Consider the following 21,316-nt stretch of genomic DNA (forward strand, 5'->3'; position numbering starts at 1 on the left):
TCTCTCTTTGTCAACAACTTGCCACATTTCATTCACTGCAGTGCTAGCTAGCTGTAGCTTATGCTTTCAGTCCTAGATTCATTCTCAGATACTTTGATTTTTGGACACCATGTCAGTTCATGCTGCAAGAGTCCTGATAGGTTGGAGGATGTCCCCTGGAAGTTGTCATAATTACTGTGCAAGTCTATGAAGGGGGTGAGAACCATGAGCCATGAGGTTAGGAATTGAAATCAATTTACCCAGAGGAGGATGGAAGCTAGCGGTCCTCTGGCTACACCATGGCACTACCCTAGTAAGTGCTGTTGAGGCTACTGTAGACCTTCATTGCAAGTGTTTTAATCAATCATTTGGTGACAAGATTATATTTAGTACAGTTTTATCTAAAAAAGGTTCCCCTTTTACAAGTTTCCCAATCTGTATGAAATTCACTGAGGATGGTACTCCCCTTCCTCCTCTGAGGAGGCCCCACTGGTTGAAAGTCAGGGAAATAACACCAATTACAAAGAGCACAGATTTATAAAAGGGGTATATTTATTGAAAAAGCAAAAAACTAAATTAGTGTTTCTATACTGAATTATATATCCACTGTCATTATGCAACTAACCACCCCACCCACTTGACACTGGGGAAACCAGCAGTCTTTGGAAAATTTGACCAACATTCATAGCATTTAGTGGGTGAAGTCCAGAAACTTGGAAGTGTGATGTGTGAACCACCAACAGCATATGGACATAGACAAACATACATTTATAAGTGCAGGGGAAAAGAGGTGTATATAACTATGAAAAATATAGCACAAAAAAAAACAATAGCATTAAAGAAATGTACTAACTCTCAAAATGTCCAAAGAGAAAGAGCATATTAACTTAAAATGTGTTTATTTATTTTGGGGCCTGATTTAGATTGAACATTCGTTATGTGCTACTGTCACTTGTATTATGACAGAGGTATCTCAATCAAATACTTTTATTATAATGGCGCAGGGATGGAAACAGAGGCACAGAAATACAGGGCCAATGTTTAGAACTATTCCAATGAGCCAAATATACCACTGAACATTGCTTTCAAAATACACACATCTACAGAGATGGAGTACTCATCTTTGTATCTGTGCCATTATAGAGTCTGACAATTTTCTTCTTCTTCAAAATTGGCAGATCCCTCCTGATGACCCAATTGGACAGAACTTCAACAGGGTCACCAGGAGCCAATGAAGATGGAAATCCCATCCAGTTGACTACATTAAAATGGTGGAATGGCCCTGCCCATGCTATCCTTTTGGCCACAACTGTAATTATTGATGAATACAGCTTTCAGAACAGCTAAGAAATGTTATGGCCAGCAGAGGGCGTAAGAGCCACACAATATCCAATGCATTGAGTCCAAAACCTGTGACAAAGGGCACACGTTAAATGGACATATCTTTACATGGACATGATGGGACTGATTTGTTATAGTCAAAGTTGAGTTAACGATGATATAATTCTTAACTCCATTAGTGTGAAATATCTATCCAAATAAGTGACCAATGAAATGCAATCCATTTTCAATCATTTTTGCTCAGACTTATTATGGCTAGTACCAAAAAACATGATTTTCTTTCAGAACAACAATGAGATCGGTTCTGCTTGCTCTGTCCTGCCATTGGCTTATGATATCATGTGAGCAGCCGGTTGCTAACCAAAGGTTTGCAAATGAAAGTAGCTATGCCACATTATTGATATATAAAGAGAACTCAATGATTAAGGAAAAATGAATAAAATATCATTGTTAATGAATTGATAAGATAAAGGATTTGACATTCTTCTGTATGAAATAATTGGAAATCCATGATCTGCCTAAATGTGGCTGGCTGCATACACCCTTTCACATGAAGACGTCTACAGTGATGCTCTGGATGAGCCATGGCATTAGTTTGCTTTAATACCAGATGTGATATTACATTAAACTGATATTCAATTCAAACTTACAAAAGAAAACGTGAGATCTGCATGCTTGTATAACTCTGCATGCAACAAAAACGATCACTTCAACTGTAGTAAAATGGAAAATAATTGTTCTAAGAGTAAGAGTTATGTAACTTGGGTAATAATAAATGTTAAAATCCTTTCATAATCCTTCTTCTTGAATAAAATGAAAATATCCTTCGTAATAAAGAGCATTATAACCCAGTGAGTGCTTGGTCCACATGTAATATTGTGGGCATGGTTGTGCAAGCCTTGGTGGCATGCATTTGGACCCAATCTGTTTTGATATAGGCTAAAAGTGTCCACATTCACAGATAAAGCCGTCTACTGTACATTCTACTGCTATTAACTGAATACACAAACGATTGCTGATATAACAGATTTGTCTTTCTAGTTAAACATCTGTTTTAGCATTTATTCACTTCTGCACAATAATAAACCACTGAGATAAATGTAATGTATTTCTCATGACTTCCCTATTAGCATATCTATTAATCCCTCTTCAGTGAAGCTTACCCTCTATTGCGCATGTGACATACATTTACATCTGGTCTTTGATTGGGACTCAAATATGGGTTTGGATACAGTTGATATCCTGGGCACCAATGCAAAATATTATTGAATACAAACAAGATTGAGGGTCTTCTTGACCTGACTTTTGACATAATCAGAAATGCTAGACCTGCCGGCAGTAGACATCGTGTTTCACAAAAAAATGATTTATTAGTGTGGAAATATACTGTAGCGTTTACACTTAATTCAGTGCCCTTCCTAATGAAATAACTACCAAGTACTAAAATTGTAATTCAGTCATGAGTTTGTACATAAAATACTGCATTTCTTATTGCCTTCCATCAACCAATATGTATTAGTATTTCATTTTAGTTCAAATCATTACCTAGAATGTACCGAGTTATTTCATTTAAGAAGACAATGTCAAAATTGTATCCCCATAGTGTGTACTCTACATGAAGGGTTAAAGTGACTGATATAAATGTTCTACAAAAAATGTTTTATTGAAACACTTGTCAATGTTGGGGTAATTCTTCTATTCACATGCATATCATTACCTGCAAAGACACTGTCCATCTCAATGTTCATAGACAGTCTATGAAACTAAAATGGGATGTAGAAACATGTTGTCCTCCAGTAAGTGCTGAGGTCTCATGTTTTACCAGCGCACCAGGAGACATATGTCCCATATTCACCTCCTCACACACAACCTCTGCCTTTTAACATCATATTATATTGTGACACTCCTTCACTCACTGTGGTTCCCTTGTCTTTGGAAATTGATAACTGTGCACATGGGTGTAAATATACCTATGAAATGTTTTACGGATGAAATAATCGTTGAAGGAAGAACTCATGAGTCCCATTGAGGCAGAGGGTTTCCCACAGCTGTCGACTAGTCTCCTTTGAGCTGTCATGGATTTGGATCACAACTACCTGGCTAAATGGTAAGAAATGTGAGGACCTTCGGTTACTATAGACAGTCTTTAAGCTCCACCTTACCTAGCATTCATAATGAACAACCTTTCTTCATGTTGGTAGACCAAAGACTCTTGGACATATTCATGTTCTGCCTTCATTTCCATGGCATAGACATACCCAAGACAAAGATGGGTCAGAGTGTTTGCTGGGGTCTTATGTATATTGATAAGATTGAAAGGATGAGTAAGGCCTGCTAATCCACCAGGCTATACTTGAAGCATGCTGGGGTGGGAAATCATCAGTTGTAGATGGGGGAAATTAGTCCATCCCAATTTAAGAGTGGGTGAGAGGGCAGAGATTTGTAGCTTCATCTCGTTTCACCACTCTCAGAACTCCACTTTGCAGGCAGGGAAGGTCTCCTCCTGCATGGCCACAGTGCTGTTGCTGCCCAACACGGTAATACCCAGCTCTCTCTGCCTCTCATGGGTTTCCTGGTACCACTCGTGCATCGTCAGCGAGTCAAAGGTGGGGATCAGGGTCACCTGAGAGTGGAAAGTTAGAAGGGCAAATTCAAATGAGAACATAGTAGACAGACTTAAAGGTAGACTCCGCGATATGACGTAGATGCAGAAAGTAAACAGCATAGTAGGTCAATTTCCACAACAACTAAGAGCATTGAAGTGTGAGGCTCAACTTATCCACTGTTTTGGTACCCTGACTAACACACCGTAAACAGCAGGAAGCAAACCTGTACACATGCGCAAATACTGCATCTCTCTCATCTCAATATCTCTGGTGCTGCTCATGGCAACGTCATTTAACGGAGTCTACGTTGGTTGACATTCTACAAATGTACATAGAAAAAGAGAAATGAGAAGATTGGGGGCTGACCTGCACATCGGGCCAGGCAGTCTTTCCCTCCAGTAGAGCGTCGAGAATGGGTCTCATGACTGACTCCTTCAGGGGCTCGTCGCCACTGACGATGTAGCAGGAGGAGCGCAGGCGTCGGAAGAAGTCCACGTCAATGGTGGCAGAGGCACAACCAGAGGGGAGATAAGCCATGTCCAAATAAACTGGTGCACTTCCAGCTGCACTGACCTTACTGCCCAGAGAACCTGCAGGACAGATAGCAGAGTTAGATATAAGACTAAATGAAATGCAATAACTTGCAAGTACAAACAATTATTTTAGAAAGCAAGTAATGAACCATGCTAATATGCCATCATTCAAAGTGTAAAACCCTGTCTGTGCCTACCTGAAGAAACTGACTTTGAAGTTCCAGGTCTGGAGCCACTAGTGGTAGTGCGGGATGAAGACCTTGTGTCAAGGCTTGAGGTGGTCTTCAATGTACCAGTTGTGCTGCCAGCCTTGGTCTTGCTGTTCAGAGCTGTACTGGTGGCTGACGTTGACCTCTGTGTGACCCCAGCTGGTTTCTTGGTTTTTATGGCGGCACTCTTTGAGGTCTTGCTTGGTGCATCAGCCTCAGGGTCAGTCATGCAGGTACCGGGCTGGGGCGGCAAGGGGGGCAGATCCTTCATTGGGGCTGGGGGAGGGTCCTGAGAGGAATATTGTGCTCCCCTGTTAGAGGAGTAAGAGCTGGGATGGTCATGTGGATGGTGGGGCGGGAAACTCCCAGAGTCCTCGTCTGAGTCCATGTCTGCAGTGATGGAAGGGCAGTCCTCAGTCCCTGGGGGTATGTCTGAATCTGTAGCTGTGTTGAGGGATTCACTAGCAGACGTGGGAGGGGTCTCCTGACCTTGAGGTGAATGTCGATCACTATTACTTCCGCTTTGTGGCTTAGCTAGCTCCTGGGAGTGGTTGCTGTCTTCAGAGAGTTCTCGCGGGCTACCCGTGGCTAGCCCTAGAGACCGATGCTGCTGTTGGTTCTCTGGGGACTTTGAGTGCTTGAATTCACAGGGTGAGACCAGGCAGAGGTCGACATCATGGGGAATGTCAGGGAGAACACCATGTAGTCCAGGAAGGCGTTCCTCTGAGCCATCCCCTGGAGGACGCGTGTTATGAGATGTACTCAAGGGTAAGGGCATCCCCATTTTGGAGTCAGAATCTGCTAAATGCCCATTTGAGTAGGACGTGTCCATATGGTCTCCCTTGGGTGACTCATCAATAGATGGGAGCACCTGTTCAAAAGACACAGAAAGAGACTCGTCAACTTCTGTCGAGTGTGGTGAACCGATTTCAGCAGGCATGGAGGTAATATTGGGTGAGACAGAGTCAGGCAGCATGAAGGGACTCAGTGTCAAAAGACTTGATTGTTTGTCCTGGGACGACATGGAGTTTCCTAGGTTCCCCCTCAAGGAGCCTACCTCGGAGTTCCTGCAAGAACCCATGATGTGGTAGTCTTCAAACCCAATGCTAGGCACCCTTCCCCCGAGACTACTGTCCTCACCAGAGCCCTGAGCATCCTCTTCAGGTGATTGGTGGAAAGGGGTATGCCCAGCGCTATTAGGGGCTGAGTCAGCAGGGGAGACCAACTCTAAAGTCTTCTCATCTGAGCTAGTGCAAACATCTTCTTGCCCATTTCTCAGGGCCCCATCAAGTAGCCTGTATTCAGTTGGTGTGAGATCAAAGTTCACGCTGTGGTCACTTTTCTGAGTTTTGTCAAGAGGCGAAGTGGTTCCCAGGGCTTTCTCTGGATTTGGCAGTGTCTCCATGCAGGTGAACTTTTGTGGACTTTCCAAGATGTCCCCCATCTCTGCAATTGCTCTTGAGCCATTCTCTGCCGCAGGTTGCTCTATTCCTTCAATGTCCGCTATAGTGTCCACTACAACAGCAGTCCTTTCCTCTGACTTTGCATTTTCTGCTCTGAGGTTCTCGAATTCCGCTGTCATGTCTTCAGGCGTTGACATTTTGGAACGATCAGCATCCCCCTCAGAGGCAGAAACTTTATGATTCTCCGGCTCCTTTTTATCAGTCTTTAGCTTTGCCGCCTTGTTCAATGAGTCTTTCTTGGGGATTGCATCCTTCTTCAATGTTCCATTCTTGACTAAAGGCTTTTTTGCCTCTGCGTTTCCTAATGAAGGTCCAGTTGTCGCTTTTTTGACATCCTTGTTGTTGAGAGGTTTTGTTGGTTTCTTCTCCTCTGGCTTTACCTCCTTCTTGATATCTTTCTTTTGATCATGTTTGATGTCTTTCTTTGGTCTTGGACCAAGAGTTTCTTTCTTAACTGGTTCTTTCTTTTTCTCCAAATTCTCTTCCTTTTTGACAACACCTGTAGAGGCTTTCTCATCCTTTTTTACTTCTTTTTTCTCATCCTTTAAAGGTTCTTTCTTTGGCATAAGCTTTTCAGCCTTTGGAGGCCTTTGTTTAGCATCCCCATCCTTCAATTTGGACTTATCTTCCCCTTCCTTCCATTCTTTATCAGCAATGTCACTTGGAGCCTTGGGTTTGGACTTCATGTCTTGCTTTTTAACATCCCCACGTCCAACTTTGTCCTTCAGCAAGGCACTGCTAGGTCTTGAATCCTTGGGCAGGGACTTAAGGCTCTCCCGACTCTCTGCACGTTTTGGTTGTTTATCTGATTTGGATGCTTCAAGGTCCCTGAGGCTCACGGCTGGATGTTTCAGGAATTCTAGATGCTTTACTTTCTCAAGTCCTTCAAGAATCTTGGCCTGCGGAGTACACCCAGGGAAGAGAACTCGAATGATCTTCTCATGAGGACTGGCAGGATGCCACACCAGTAGAGCACAGATGGAGACAAGGCAAGACAGGGGCATCTCTGAGCCTTTTATGTTAGATCCATTGCCGGGCCAGGTCTTCATGAAAGCCTCAAGGTCTTTACTGCCTTTGACTGGGTTAAGAATGTACAGCTCTAGTCTACCGACTCCCATCTTCTGGAAAAGAATAAGAGGATCAATGCTGGGTCCATTTGAGCGACTAAGAGGTTCTGGATTGATCGTTAGCCTTTCAAGGTGTTGCAAAGTGAGTGCCACTTGGTCGCAGCTCCGCAGTTCTTTGGGATCACTCCGGAATGACTTCAATCTCTCTGGAGCATTAAGGAAAACGACCCCAATCTCAGGGGAAATTAGATTTTTCATCCAGTCCTCATTGATCTGAGAGTCAGTAGAATGTTCCTCCTCCAGTTCTACTGCTTTCCTTTGGAGAAGACTGTTCACCCCTGGCAGATTGTCAGCCCCAATGTGAGTGAGGAGCAGGGAGTCAACTCTGTCCAAATGTCTAACCAGTTTCCAGAAACAGGAGCGAGGATCTGACCCACCATTGACCAGAACGTTGAAACCATTAACAGCAAAGAAGGCAGAGTCTCCTCTCCCACCTGGAAATACATAGCAGCAGGGGCGGGAGAGTTTGAGGAAGCCCACAGTACTGGGGGGCTCTAGCAGCTCAAACGGAGACTGTGGCTCCAGGGACTCTGAGAGGTATTCTGTGAACTCTTGCAGACCTTCCATTTCAGGTAGCACTGATGGTGGGTTTGTTTTGATGTTGATGAAGTCTTGTAGGCTGTGTTTCTCCAACACAGAGTTCTTCCACACCCCAGAGTTGGGACAACTCAGCGTGAGGTTAGCTTTTTGTGTGGGATCTGCAGAGCTCAACAACTCTCCAATCTGTTCAAGGAGATAGAATGGTTTGATGTAAATCTCTTCACCAGCTTAGATTTAGTTTCGATTGATCTGTAACTTGAATGAATATTACAGTAAAATATGAATTCACCTCCTCATCAGCAAATATGTGAATGAAGTCACTCAGAGAGAAACATCCTGTTTGTAAGACAAGATCTCCTGCCTCTTCAACACATTGTCCAGCAAGAACCAACAACTTGTGGCGAGACACATCAGATATAAGCCGGCGCACCTAGTGAAATGGAAAGAAAGTCATGAAAATTAAGCTCCATTTAGTAGCCTTTACTACTCCAAATAGGTCAATAGTATAGACTGTGTTGGTGTTACAGAACACACAGAGAAACAAGGCCTCTCATTCAAGCCTACAGTCTATAATATGATAAAAAGGCTAAATGGCATTATGTTATGGCCAGATAAGACCTTCATTTTGATCCAAATTAAATGCATACCAAAGGCCACAAACAACCCACATTTAAAAGGTATACAATGTAATCAAGAGATCAAAACACAAGGACACACTCATAGATGTTTCCACAAATAATCTCAAGCTGTGAAAAGCAGCACTTCAATGTGGAAAAATCCTCACCCCACCCATCCTTTCCCCAAGAAAATATTTAGAGAATTACTGTTTACATATCCAGTACTAAGCCTACTGCAAACCTTGTTCAGGCTTAACATTGAAAAACAAATACCTGAAACTACCAGCAGATACGCTTGCAGAGAACACAGATAAAGCCAGAGACCAACTTTATATTTCTCCATTTAATGCATTCTAAAATATCACAAGTGCATTAAGCATAAGGCACATGCTAAAGGAGATTATGTTGGTGTGAGGAGGGTTTTGTGAATCATTACAGCAGCAAAACAATTTGATTTCCAGTATGAAATGAGAGCCAGATGGCAGGGAAAAGAAGCGTGTTATGCAATGGCAGTGTGTAGTGCAGATGGCATATGAGAAATTGGATCCTTTCCATCTCAGAACAAAGCAATAGCTATTTTTTTTATTTTTTTTTATTTCACCTTTATTTAACCAGGTCGGCTAGTTGAGAACAAGTTCTCATTTGCAACTGCGACCTGGCCAAGATAAAGCATAGCAGTGTGAACAGACAACACAGAGTTACACATGGAGTAAACAATTAACAAGTCAATAACACAGTAGAGAGAGAAAAAAAAGGGCAGTCTATATACAATGTGTGCAAAAGGCATGAAGAGGTAGGCGAATAATTACAATTTTGCAGATTAACACTGGAGTGATAAATGATCAGATGGTCATGTACAGGTAGAGATATTGGTGTGCAAAAGAGCAGAAAAGTAAATAAATAAAAACAGTATAAAAAACAGTATGGGAATGAGGTAGGTGAAAATGGGTGGGCTATTTACCAATAGACTATGTACAGCTGCAGCGATCGGTTAGCTGCTCAGAAAGCAGATGTTTGAAGTTGGTGAGGGAGATAAAAGTCTCCAACCTCAGCGATTTTTGCAGTTCGTTCCAGTCACAGGCAGCAGAGTACTGGAACGAAAGGCGGCCAAATCAGGTGTTGGGATGATCAGTGAGATACACCTGCTGGAGCGCGTGCTACGGATGGGTGTTGCCATCGTGACCAGTGAACTGAGATAAGGCGGAGCTTTACCTAGCATGGACTTGTAGATGACCTGGAGCCAGTGGGTCTGGCGACGAATATGTAGCGAGGGCCAGCTGACTAGAGCATACAAGTCGCAGTGGTGGGTGGTATAAGGTGCTTTAGTGACAAAACGGATGGCACTGTGATAGACTGCATCCAGTTTGCTGAGTAGAGTGTTGGAAGCAATTTTGTAGATGACATCGCCGAAGTCGAGGATCGGTAGGATAGTCAGTTTTACTAGGGTAAGCTTGGCGGCGTGAGTGAAGGAGGCTTTGTTGCGGAATAGAAAGCCGACTCTTGATTTGACTTTCGATTGGAGATGTTTGATATGAGTCGAAGGAGAGTTTGCAGTCTAGCCAGACACCTAGGTACTTATAGATGTCCACATATTCAAGGTCGGTGATGCTAGTCGGGCATGCGGGTGCAGGCAGCGATCGGTTGAAAAGCATTCATTTAGTTTTACTAGCGTTTAAGAGCAGTTGAAGGCCACGGAAGGAGTGCTGTATGGCATTGAAGCTCGTTTGGAGGTTAGATAGCACAGTGTCCAATGACGGGCCGAAAGTATATAGAATGGTGTCGTCTGCGTAGAGGTGGATCAGGGAATCGCCCGCAGCAAGAGCAACATCATTGATATATACAGAGAAAAGAGTCGGCCGAGAATTGAACCCTGTGGCACCCCCATAGAGACTGCCAGAGGACCGGACAGCATGCCCTCCGATTTGACACACTGAACTCTGTCTGCAAAGTAATTGGTGAACCAGGCAAGGCAGTCATCCGAAAAACCGAGGCTACTGAGTCTGCCGATAAGAATATGGTGATTGACAGAGTCGAAAGCCTTGGCAAGGTCAATGAAGACGGCTGCACAGTACTGTCTTTTATCGATGGCGGTTATGATATCGTTTAGTACATTGAGTGTGGCTGAGGTGCACCCGTGACCGGCTTGGAAACCAGATTGCACAGCGGAGAAGGTACGGTGGGATTCGAGATGGTCAGTGACCTGTTTGTTGACTTGGCTTTCGAAGACCTTAGATAGGCAGGGCAGGATGGATATAGGTCTATAACAGTTTGGGTCCAGGGTGTCTCCCCCTTTGAAGAGGGGGATGACTGCGGCAGCTTTCCAATCCTTGGGGATCTCAAACGATATGAAAGAGAGGTTGAACAGGCTGGTAATAGGGGTTGCGACAATGGCGGCGTATAGTTTCAGAAATAGAGGGTCCAGATTGTCAAGCCCAGCTGATTTGTACGGGTCCAGGTTTTGCAGCTCTTTCAGAACATCTGCTATCTGGATTTGGGTAAAGGAGAACCTGGAGAGGCTTGGGCGAGGAGCTGCGGGGGGGGGGCGGAGCTGTTGGCCTAGGTTGGAGTAGCCAGGCGAAAGGCATGGCCAGCCGTTGAGAAATGCTTATTGAAGTTTTCGATAATCATGGATTTATCGGTGGAGACAGTGTTACCTAGCCTCAGTGCAGTGGGCAGCTGGGAGGAGGTGCTCTTGTTCTCCATGGACTTCACAGTGTCCCAGAACTTTTTGGAGTTGGAGCTACAGGATGCAAACTTCTGCCTGAAGAAGCTGGCCTTAGCTTTCCTGACTGACTGCGTGTATTGGTTCCTGACTTCCCTGAACAGTTGCATATCACAGGGACTATTCGATGCTATTGCAGTCCGCCACAGGATGTTTTTGTGCTGGTCGAGGGCAGTCAGGTCTGGAGTGAACCAAGGGCTGTATCTGTTCTTGGTTCTGCATTTTTTGAACGGACCATGCTTATCTAAAATGGTGAGGAAGTTACTTTTAAAGAATGACCAGGCATCCTCAACTGACGGGATGAGGTCAATGTCCATCCAGGATACCCGGGCCAGGTCGATTAGAAAGGCCTGCTCACAGAAGTGTTTTAGGGAGCGTTTGACAGTGATGAGGGGTGGTCGTTTGACTGCGGCTCCGTGGCGGATACAGGCAATGAGGCAGTGATCGCTGAGATCCTGGTTGAAGACAGCGGAGGTGTATTTGGAGGGCCAGTTGGTCAGGATGACGTCTATGGGGGTGCCCTTGTTTACAGAGTTAGGGTTGTACCTGGTGGGTTCATTGATGATTTGATTGAGATTGAGGGCATCTAGCTTAGATTGTAGGACTGCCGGGGTGTTAAGCATATCCCAGTTTAGGTCACCTAACAGAACAAACTCTGAAGCTAGATGGGGGTCGATCAATTCACAAATGGTGTCCAGGGCACAGCTGGGAGCTGAGGGTGGTCGGTAGCAGGCAGCAACAGTGAGAGACTTATTTCTGGAGAGAGTAATTTTCAAAATTAGTAGTTCGAACTGTTTGGGTATGGACCTGGAAAGTATGACATTACATTGCAGGCTATCTCTGCAGTAGACTGCAACTCCTCCCCCTTTGTCAGTCCTATCTTGACGGAAGATGTTATAATTGGGTATGGAAATCTCTGAATTTTTGGTGGTCTTCCTGAGCCAGGATTCAGACACGGCAAGGACATCAGGGTTAGCAGAGTGTGCTGAAGCAGTGAGTAAAACAAACTTAGGGAGGAGGCTTCTGATCAAATCAAATCAAATTTATTTATATAGCCCTTCGTACATCAGCTGATATCTCAAAGTGCTGTACAGAAACCCAGCCTAAAACCCCAAACAGCAAACAATGCAGGTGTAAAAGCACGGTGTGATGTTGACATGCATGAAACCAAGGCTTTTTCGATCACAGAAGTCAACAAATGAGGGTGTCTGGGGACATGCAGGGCCTGGGTTTACCTCCACATCACCCGCGGAGCAGAGAAGGAGTAGTATGAGGGTGCGGCTAAAGGCTATCAAAACTGGTCGCCTAGAGCGTTGGGGGCAGAGAATAAGAGGAGCAGGTTTCTGGGCATGGTAGAATATATTCAGGGCATAATGCGCAGACAGGGGTATGGTGGGGTGCGGGTACAGCGGAGGTAAGCCCAGGCACTGGGTGATTATGAGAGAGGTTGTATCTCTGGACGTGCTGGTTGTAATGGGTGAGGTCACCGCATGTGTGGGAGGTGGGACAAAGGAGGTAACAGGGGTATGAAGAGTGGAACTAGGGGCTCCATTGTGAACTAAAACAATGATAACTAACCTGAACAACAGTATACAAGGCATATTGACATTTGAGAGAGACATACAGCGAGGCATACAGTAATCACAGGTGTTGAATTGGGAAAGGTAGCTAAAACAGTAGGCGAGGCTAATCAGCTAGCACAACAAACAGCAGGTAAAATGGCGTTGACTAGGCAATGGGGCCGACAGATAAAACAAACAAGCAGAATGGAGTACCATGATTAATGGACAGTCCAGCGTGCGTCAGCTATGTAGCCAAGAGATCAGTGTCCAGGGGGCAGCGGTGGATGGGCAGGGAAGCTGGACTGGCGAGTGTTATCCAGGTAAAAAAACGGTGATTCAGACGGTTAGCAGGCCTGTGCTAACAAGCTAATAGTTCGTAGGCCCGGGCTAGACAAGGTAGCAGTTAGCGGACCGGAGCTAGACAAGCAGGCCGAATTAGCAAGCAGGGAGATAGCGAGGGCTAGAGAGTTAGCCTTTGGGGGACGTCGCGATGGGGTGAGTCTGTTTATTCCTCTTCATGCGGTGACCTCGACAGACCGGTCGTGGGCCCGGATATTGTAGCCCAGGAGTATGCTACAGGTGCTCTGGCTGGGCTAGCTTCAGGCTAAGTGGGTGGGAACGCTAGCCAGGGGTAATCATCCGGGGTTGCAGTTTAGCTAGATAGCTAGTTGTGAAGATCCAGCTGAAAAATGTTCCGTTTGCAGTGGGAATCTTGGGATGAAAAATAAATAGGTACGTTGTGCTCTGGTTAGAGTCGCTTTGTTCGAACTGGCGAGAGCTTTCCGGGCTAAAGGTTCGCTGATGACCGGTTAGCTGAAGACCGCTAGCATAGCTGGTGGTTAGCTGGCTAGCTTCAGTTGAGGGGTTCCGGTTCCGAAGTAAATATAAATACTTTAGGAAAAATAGCTACATTGTGTGAGGCGGGTTGCAGGAGAGTATTTGGAAGCTTAGGTTTAACAAAATGTTTTTAACCTGTTAGTCCTCTAGGGGCATTATTTCATTTTTGGATAAAAAGACGTGCCCGTTTTAAGCGCAATATTTTGTCACGAAAAGATGCTCGACTATGCTTGGAATTGATAGTTTTGGAAAGAAGACACTCTGACGTTTCCAGAACTGCAAAGATTTTCACTGTGAGTGCCTTAGAACAAAAGCTTCAGGCAAAACCAAGATGTTTCAGCGACCAGGAAATGAACAGGATTTCTGAAGCTACGTTTTCCATGATCGCCTTATATGGCTGTGAATGCGACAGGAATGAACGGACACTTTCTATCGTTTCCCCAAGGTGTCTGCAGCATTGTGACGTATTTGTAGGCATATCATTGGAAGATTGACCATAAGAGACTACAATTGCCAAGTGTCCCGCACGGTGTCTGCGTGGAAATTGGTGCGCAAAAGTCAGCTACCAGTATTTTTCCATCCGAATCAGAGAAGAATGCACGCTTCCAGGGACGGCATTTCAATGAAGAGATACATGACAAAACACCTTGAGGATTGATTCAAACAACGTTTTCCATGTTTCAGTCGATATTATGGAGTTAATTCGGAAAAAAGTTTGACGTGTAGGTGACTGAATTTTCGGTTAGTTTTGGTAGCCAAATGCATAGTAACAAAACGGAACGATGTGTCCTACACAAGAATCTTTCAGGAAAAACTGGACATCTGCTATGTAACAGAGTCTCCTCATTGAAACATCTGAAGTTCTTCAAAGGTAAATTATTTTATTTGATCCCTTTGCTGTTTTTTGTGAATATGTTGCGTGCTAAATGCTAACGCTAAATGTTAAGCTAGCTATCACCACTCTTACACAAATTATTGCTTTTGTCTGGTTCTAAAGCATATTTTGAAAATCTGAGACGACATGATTGTTAAGAAAAGGATAAGCTTGAGAGCAGGCATATTTATTTCATTTCATTTGCGATTTTTAGAAATCGCTAACGTTGCGTTATGGTAATGAGCTTGAGGCTGTAGTAACGCTACCGCATGCGGGATGGGGCGGACTATGAGGTTAATGAGGTATGCGAAGAAAAATATGTAAAATAAAAAAAGAAAAAGAAGCGATATATACAGGGACGGGACGACAGGACGACTTACTGCTACGCCATCTTGGATACTATGCAAAGCAGAGCAAACCTTAGTAAAATTGCTATTGAACGATAATCAAAGATTACTTCAAGGCGAGGTTAAAAAATGTTGATATTTTGTTTAATTACAGAGAAAATTTGTAGACATTTTGCTCTGAGTCATCACTTGCCATTGACTACAATGAAAATGTCAACCAATTCTCTCACTAACTTCTTATGGCTGCAGGGGCAGTATTGAGTAGCTTGGATGAAAGGTGCCCAGAGGTGTCCAGAGTCAACAGCCTGCTCCTCAGTCCCAGAAGCTAATATATGCATATTATTAGTACATTTGGATAGAAAACCCTCTGAAGTTTCTAAAACTGTTTGAATGATGTCTGTGAGTATAACAGAACTCATATGGCAGGCAAAAACCTGAGAAGAAATCCAAACAGGGAGTGGGAAATCTGAGGTTGGTCGATATTCAACCCAGCCCCTATTGAATACACAGTGGGATATGGATAAAGTTGCACTTCCTAGGGCTTCCACTAGATGTCAACTGTCTTTAGAAACTTGAATGAGGCTTCTGTGTTGTGGAGCCAGATGGGAGCTCTTTGAGTCAGTGGTCTGGCAGAGAGCCAGGTTCTGGTCATGCGCATTTCACATGATTGCGAACTGCGTTCCATGGCTTTTCTACAGACATAGGAAATCTCCGGTTGGAACTTTAATGAAGATTTATGATGACAACATCCTAAAGATAGTTTGACAAGTTTCGACCTGTAATATAACTTTTTGAAGTCTTCGTCCGACGTTCGGATGGACCTGCACGAGCGTTTGGATTTGTGTACTAAACGCACTAACAAAAGTAGCTACTTGGACATAAATAATGTACATTATATCGAACAAATCAAGGATTTATTGTGGAACTAGGATTCCTGGGAGTGCATTCTGATGAAGATCGTCAAAGGTAAAGGAATATTTATAATGTGATTTCTGTTGACTCCAACATGGCGGATAATTTGATTTATTTTCTGAGCGCAGTCTCAGATTATTGCATGGTTTGCTTTTTAGTTTTTTTTAAATCTGACACACAGCGGTTGCATTAAGGAGAGGTATATCTATATTTCCATGGCTAACAATTGTATTTATCAACATTTATAATGAGTATTTCTGTAAAATGATGTGGCTCTCTGTAATATCACCGGATGTTTTTGGAACTGGTGAACATAACGCGCCAATGTATACTGAGATTTTTATATATGAACTTTATCAAACAAAACATACATGTATTGTGTAATATGAAGTCCTATGAGTGTCATCTGATGAAGATCAAAGGTTAGTGATTAATTTGATCTCTATTTGTGCTTTTTGTGACTCCTCTCTTTGGCTGGAAAAAAGGCAGAATTTTTCTGTGAGTATGTGGTCACCTAACATAATCGTTTGTGGTGCTTTCGCTGTAAAGCCTATTTGAAATCGGACACTGTGGTGGGATTAACAACCAGATTACCTTTAAAACGGTATAAGATACATGTATGTTTGAGGAATTTTATCTATGAGATTTCTGTTGTTTTGAATTTGGCGCCCTGCACTGTTGTCATATCATCCCGTTAACGGGATTGCAGCCCTAAAAACAAAATATAAATACGTTATTTTTTTGGGGGGTCAACTACACAGAAGGAGTGTAAATAAAATAGTGTAAAAATACTTTAATACTATGTAATACTGACTTTCATAAAGATGTGATTTTATCATTCTGAACATATTCATTTTAAAATACTGGGAAATGAACTATAGACTACCCACTGCATACCTTTAAACTGAATAAAGACTTCAACAACAAGGTCTGATGCTAACAGTGAGAGATTTAGCCTAATTAGGACTCACCTCTGAGCAGACCAACTCATGGGATGGGTTCACCATCACCTGGGTATCCAGAACATCTCCACCATGCTGCAGTGTCCTCTGACCTAGAAGGAAGGAGGGAAATGGTCAGAAACCTGAGAGTACGGAGAAGCGAAAAGGCGGCCTTAATATGGTTGAACAGGTTGTGCAAATCAGAAGTCAAAATCCAATCTGAAAGATTTTACAGTAAACCGTTTAGCAGATGTAGAGGCCTTCAGCGTACACTTAAGTCTTGAGCATAGCCAGAATCAACCAGTCAATAGACACTTCCCTGGGTGGAATGCCTCTAAAGAGAAGGCAACAACGGCGATTACATTAAGGCACAGAGCTTTGCATAGCCTAAAGATAAACCCTGGGCCAGCAGTCTGACTGTAGCTTTCAGTGCAGGTCTGAAGAGAGAATAGGACAAACACCAGGCAAGGTACTGAAACGAGTCAAGGCAAAAACAAAATACCCCAAATGACGGTCTCAACAAAACACGACTTACCAGTAGTTCGAATGGTATTGATTCAACGGTCATGAATAAGACAAAAAAAAAAAATTGGTTACCAAAAAACCAACATCTACACAATAATGCTATACAACTCAAAAGAAACGAAGGCAAAGCTTTTGAAATATCATATGTTTTTGTTTTAGGCTATATTTGTTAATAATTCTAGTTATTCCCATGCTCCAAAAGCTGCAATGACATACTGAGGCTATTCAGGCTGAAAAAACAACCTGTGATCCACACTCCTCCTACTGCATCACATGCCAGAATACAGGGACATTCACTCATGCACTGCACCAAACATCTCCATTTAGCCAACAATTTGCCACAACAACTCACAAGACGAAATGGGAGGGGTGGTGAAACGGTTTCACGACTGGGGCTACATGCTCTAAAAGGTCAAATAATCATGGAAGTCCTGGCAGAAAGCAAGGACAATGTTTTTTATGGGTTATATAGACACATTATAAGGCTGTGGGAGGGGAGGAAAGGACTTCCAGCGAGATAAAGAGGAATAACTCAAAGTAAAAGTAACTGCACAAGCAATTTATGACTAGCCAAGCCTACAGTTGAAGAGAAGCCGACAAAAGACCAAAGTCTCTGGACTGTATCCATTATCACTATTGAAGCTGTCACTTAACGCACCATGTCTTAACCTCTTGAACCTCTGGGGGCAGTATTTCATTTTTGGATGAAAAACGTTCCCGTTTTAAACAAGATATTTTGTCACGAAAAGATGCTCGACTATGCATATAATTTACAGCTTTGGAAAGAAAACACTGGCGTTTCCAAAACTGCAAAGATATTGTCTGTGAATGCCACAGAACTAATGCTACAGGCGAAACCAAGATGAAATTTCATACAGGAAGTGAGCCAGATTTGAGGTGCTGTGTTCCAATGTCTCCTTATATGGCTGTGAATGCGCAAGGAGAGAGCCTACACTTTCTGTCGTTTCACCAAGGTGTTTGCAGCATTGTGACGTATTTGTAGGCATATCATTGGAAAATTGACCATAAGAGACGACATTTACCAGGTGTCCGCTCGGTGTCCTCCGTCGAAACTATTGCGTAATCTCCAGGTGCGTGCATTTTTCCATTTTGAACAGAGGAGAAACCAAACTGCCACGAGTGACTTATCATCGAATAGATATGTGAAAAACACCTTGAGGATTGATTCTAAACAACGTTTGCCATTTTTCTGTTGATATTATGGAGTTAATTTTGAAAAAAGTTTGCGTTGTAATGACTGAATTTTTTTTTTTTTTTTTTGCCAAACGTGATGAACAAAATGGAGTGATTTCTCCTACACAAATAATATTTTTGGAAAAACTGAACATTTGCTATCTAACAGAGTCCTCATTGTAAACATCCGAAGTTCTTCAAAGGTAAATGATTTTATTTGAATGCTTTTTGTGAAAATGTTGCCTGCTGAATGCTAGGCTTAACGCTATGCTAGCTATCAATACTCTTACACAAATGCTTGTGTAGCTATGGTTGAAAAGCATTTTTTGAAAATCTGAGATGACAGTGTTGTTAACAAAAGGCTAAGCTTGTGAGCCAATATATTTATTTCATTTGCGATTTTCATGAATAGTTAACGTTGCGTTATGGTAATGAGCTTGAGGCTATAATTACGCTCCCGGATACGGGATTGCTCGTCGCAACAGGTTACCATATGAACAACAGCGCAAATGCACATCAACCAAAAGCTCAGTAGATCCAAAACAGAGTGGACAGTTACCCAAAGGCCCAGTCCAAGTCAGGTGGTTGGCCAGTCAAGAAGAATGTGATTGTTGCTTGCTGTAGTCATATGTGCTAACAGGTATTGAGCATTGAAATTGATTACCACCCCATTAGGAAAGTAACTAAAGCGTTACCACCCCCATTAGGGTAGTAGCTAAGGTGTTTACCACCCCCATTAGGGTAGTAGCTAAGGTGTTACCACCCCCATTAGGGAAAACATCGAAGCAACATAGAAGCATGCATGAGAGCACCGGCTGTTCTGGATGACTGTGATAACGCTCTTGGTAGTCCATGTGAGCAAGACCTTTAAACAGGTCAACATTCAAAGCCGAGGGGCAGACGAATTACCATGACGTGTACTGCGAGCATGCGCTGACGAAATGGCAAGTGTCTTCACAGACATTTTCAACCTCTCCCTGACCGAGTCTGTAATAACTACATGTTTCAGACCACCCTAGTCAAAGGAAGCGAAGGTAACCTGCCTAAATGATTACCACCCCATGGCACTCACGTTGGTTGCCATGAAGTGCTTTGAAAGGCTGTTTCAAGCAGACCACCATAGTCCCTGTGCCCAAGAACACAATGGCAACCTGACGAAAATGACTACAGACCCGTAGCACTCACGTCCATAGCCATGAAGTGCTCTGAAAGGCTGGTAATGGCTCATATCAACACACTTATCCCAGAAACCCTATACCCACTCCAATTTGCATAAGGCCCAAACAGATCCACAGATGATGCAATGTCTATTGCACTCCACACTGCCCTTTCCCACCTGGACAAAGGGAACACCTAGGCCCTGCCCCGCCCTCCTTTCGGAAAAGCTGACCACGACTCCATTTTGTTGATCCCTGCCTACAGACAGAAACTAAAACAAGAAGCTCCCGCGCTGAGGTCTGTTCAACGCTGGTCCGACCAATCTGATTCCACACTCCAAGACTGCTTCCATTACGTGGACTGGGATATGTTCCGTATTGCGTCAGACGACAACATTGACTAATACGCTGATTCGGTGTGCGAGTTCATTAGAACGTGCGTTGAAGATGTCGTTCCCATAGCAACGATTAAAACATTCTCAAACCAGAAACCGTGGATTGATGGCAGCATTCGCGTGAAACTGAAAGTGTGAACCACTGCGCTAAACGACTACCGCCGCGTAGCACTCACTTCAGTCATCATGAAGTGGTTTGAGAGACTAGTCAAGGACCATATCACCTCCACCCTACCTGACACCCTAGACCCACTCCAATTTGCTTATCGCCCAAATAGGTCCACAGACGATGCAATCTCAACCACACTGCCCTAACCCATCTGGACAAGAGGAATACCTATGTGAGAATGCTGTTCATCGACTACAGCTCGTCATTTAACACCATAGTGCCCTCCAAGCTCGTCATCAAGCTCGAGACCCTGGGTCTCGACCCCGCCCTGTGCAACTGGGTACTGGACTTCCTGATGGGCCGCCCCCAGGTGGTGAGGGTAGGCAACAACATCTCCACCCCGCTGATCCTCAACACTGGGGCCCCACAAGGGTGCGTTCTGAGCCCTCTCCTGTACTCCCTGTTCACCCACGACTGCGTGGCCACGCACGCCTCCAACTCAATCATCAAGTTTGCGGACGACACAACAGTGGTAGGCTTGATTACCAACAACGACGAGACTGCCTACAGGGAGGAGGTGAGGGCCCTCGGAGTGTGGTGTCAGGAAAATAACCTCACACTCAACGTCAACAAAACTAAGGAGATGATTGTGGACTTCAGGAAACAGCAGAGGGAACACCCCCCTATCCACATCGATGGAACAGTAGTGGAGAGGGTAGTAAGTTTCAAGTTCCTCAGCGTACACATCACAGACAAACTGAATTGGTCCACCCACACAGACAGCATCGTGAAGAAGGTGCAGCAGCGCCTCTTCAACCTCAGGAGGCTGAAGAAATTCAGCTTGTCACCAAAAGCACACAAACTTCTACAGATGCACAATCGAGAGCATCCTGTCGGGCTGTATCACCGCCTGGTACGGCAACTGCTCCGCCCACAACCGCAAGGCTCTCCAGAGGGTGGTGAGGTCTGCACAACGCATCACCGGGGGCAAACTACCTGCCCTCCAGGACACCTACACCACCCGATGTCACAGGAAGGCCATAAAGATCATCAAGGACAACAACCACCCGAGCCACTGCCTGTTCACCCCGCTATCGTCCAGAAGGAGAGGTCAGTACAGGTGCATCAAAGCTGGGACCGAGAGACTGAAAAACAGCTTCTATGTCAAGGCCATCAGACTGTTAAACAGCCACCACTAACATTGAGTGGCTGCTGCCAACACACCGACTCAACTCCAGCCACTTTAATAATGGGAATTGATGTAAAAATATATCACTAGCCACTTTAAACAATGCTACTTAATATAATGTTTACATACCCTACATT

The 21,316-nt window shown here is 44.0% G+C and overlaps 1 protein-coding gene across 1 annotated transcript in view; it reads right to left on the reverse strand.

Annotated features, from left to right (window-relative positions):
• Positions 1 to 508: 508 nt before the first annotated feature.
• The window catches only part of LOC118397593 (microtubule-associated protein 1B-like), a 56,659-nt gene continuing 35,851 nt past the window's right edge, over positions 509 to 21,316 (reverse strand). Inside the window, exons 3-7 of the mRNA XM_035792522.2 lie at positions 16,641 to 16,723; positions 8,088 to 8,228; positions 4,657 to 7,981; positions 4,293 to 4,516; positions 509 to 3,943 (exon numbers count right to left, since the gene is read on the reverse strand). Coding sequence (XP_035648415.1) covers positions 3,788 to 3,943; positions 4,293 to 4,516; positions 4,657 to 7,981; positions 8,088 to 8,228; positions 16,641 to 16,723 — 3,929 coding nt within the window. The 3' untranslated portion in view covers positions 509 to 3,787. The remainder of the gene's footprint in view (positions 3,944 to 4,292; positions 4,517 to 4,656; positions 7,982 to 8,087; positions 8,229 to 16,640; positions 16,724 to 21,316) is intronic.

The sequence above is a fragment of the Oncorhynchus keta genome, chromosome 22 (assembly GCF_023373465.1).
Source record: "Oncorhynchus keta strain PuntledgeMale-10-30-2019 chromosome 22, Oket_V2, whole genome shotgun sequence".
NCBI classification, from domain to species: Eukaryota; Metazoa; Chordata; class Actinopteri; order Salmoniformes; family Salmonidae; genus Oncorhynchus; species Oncorhynchus keta.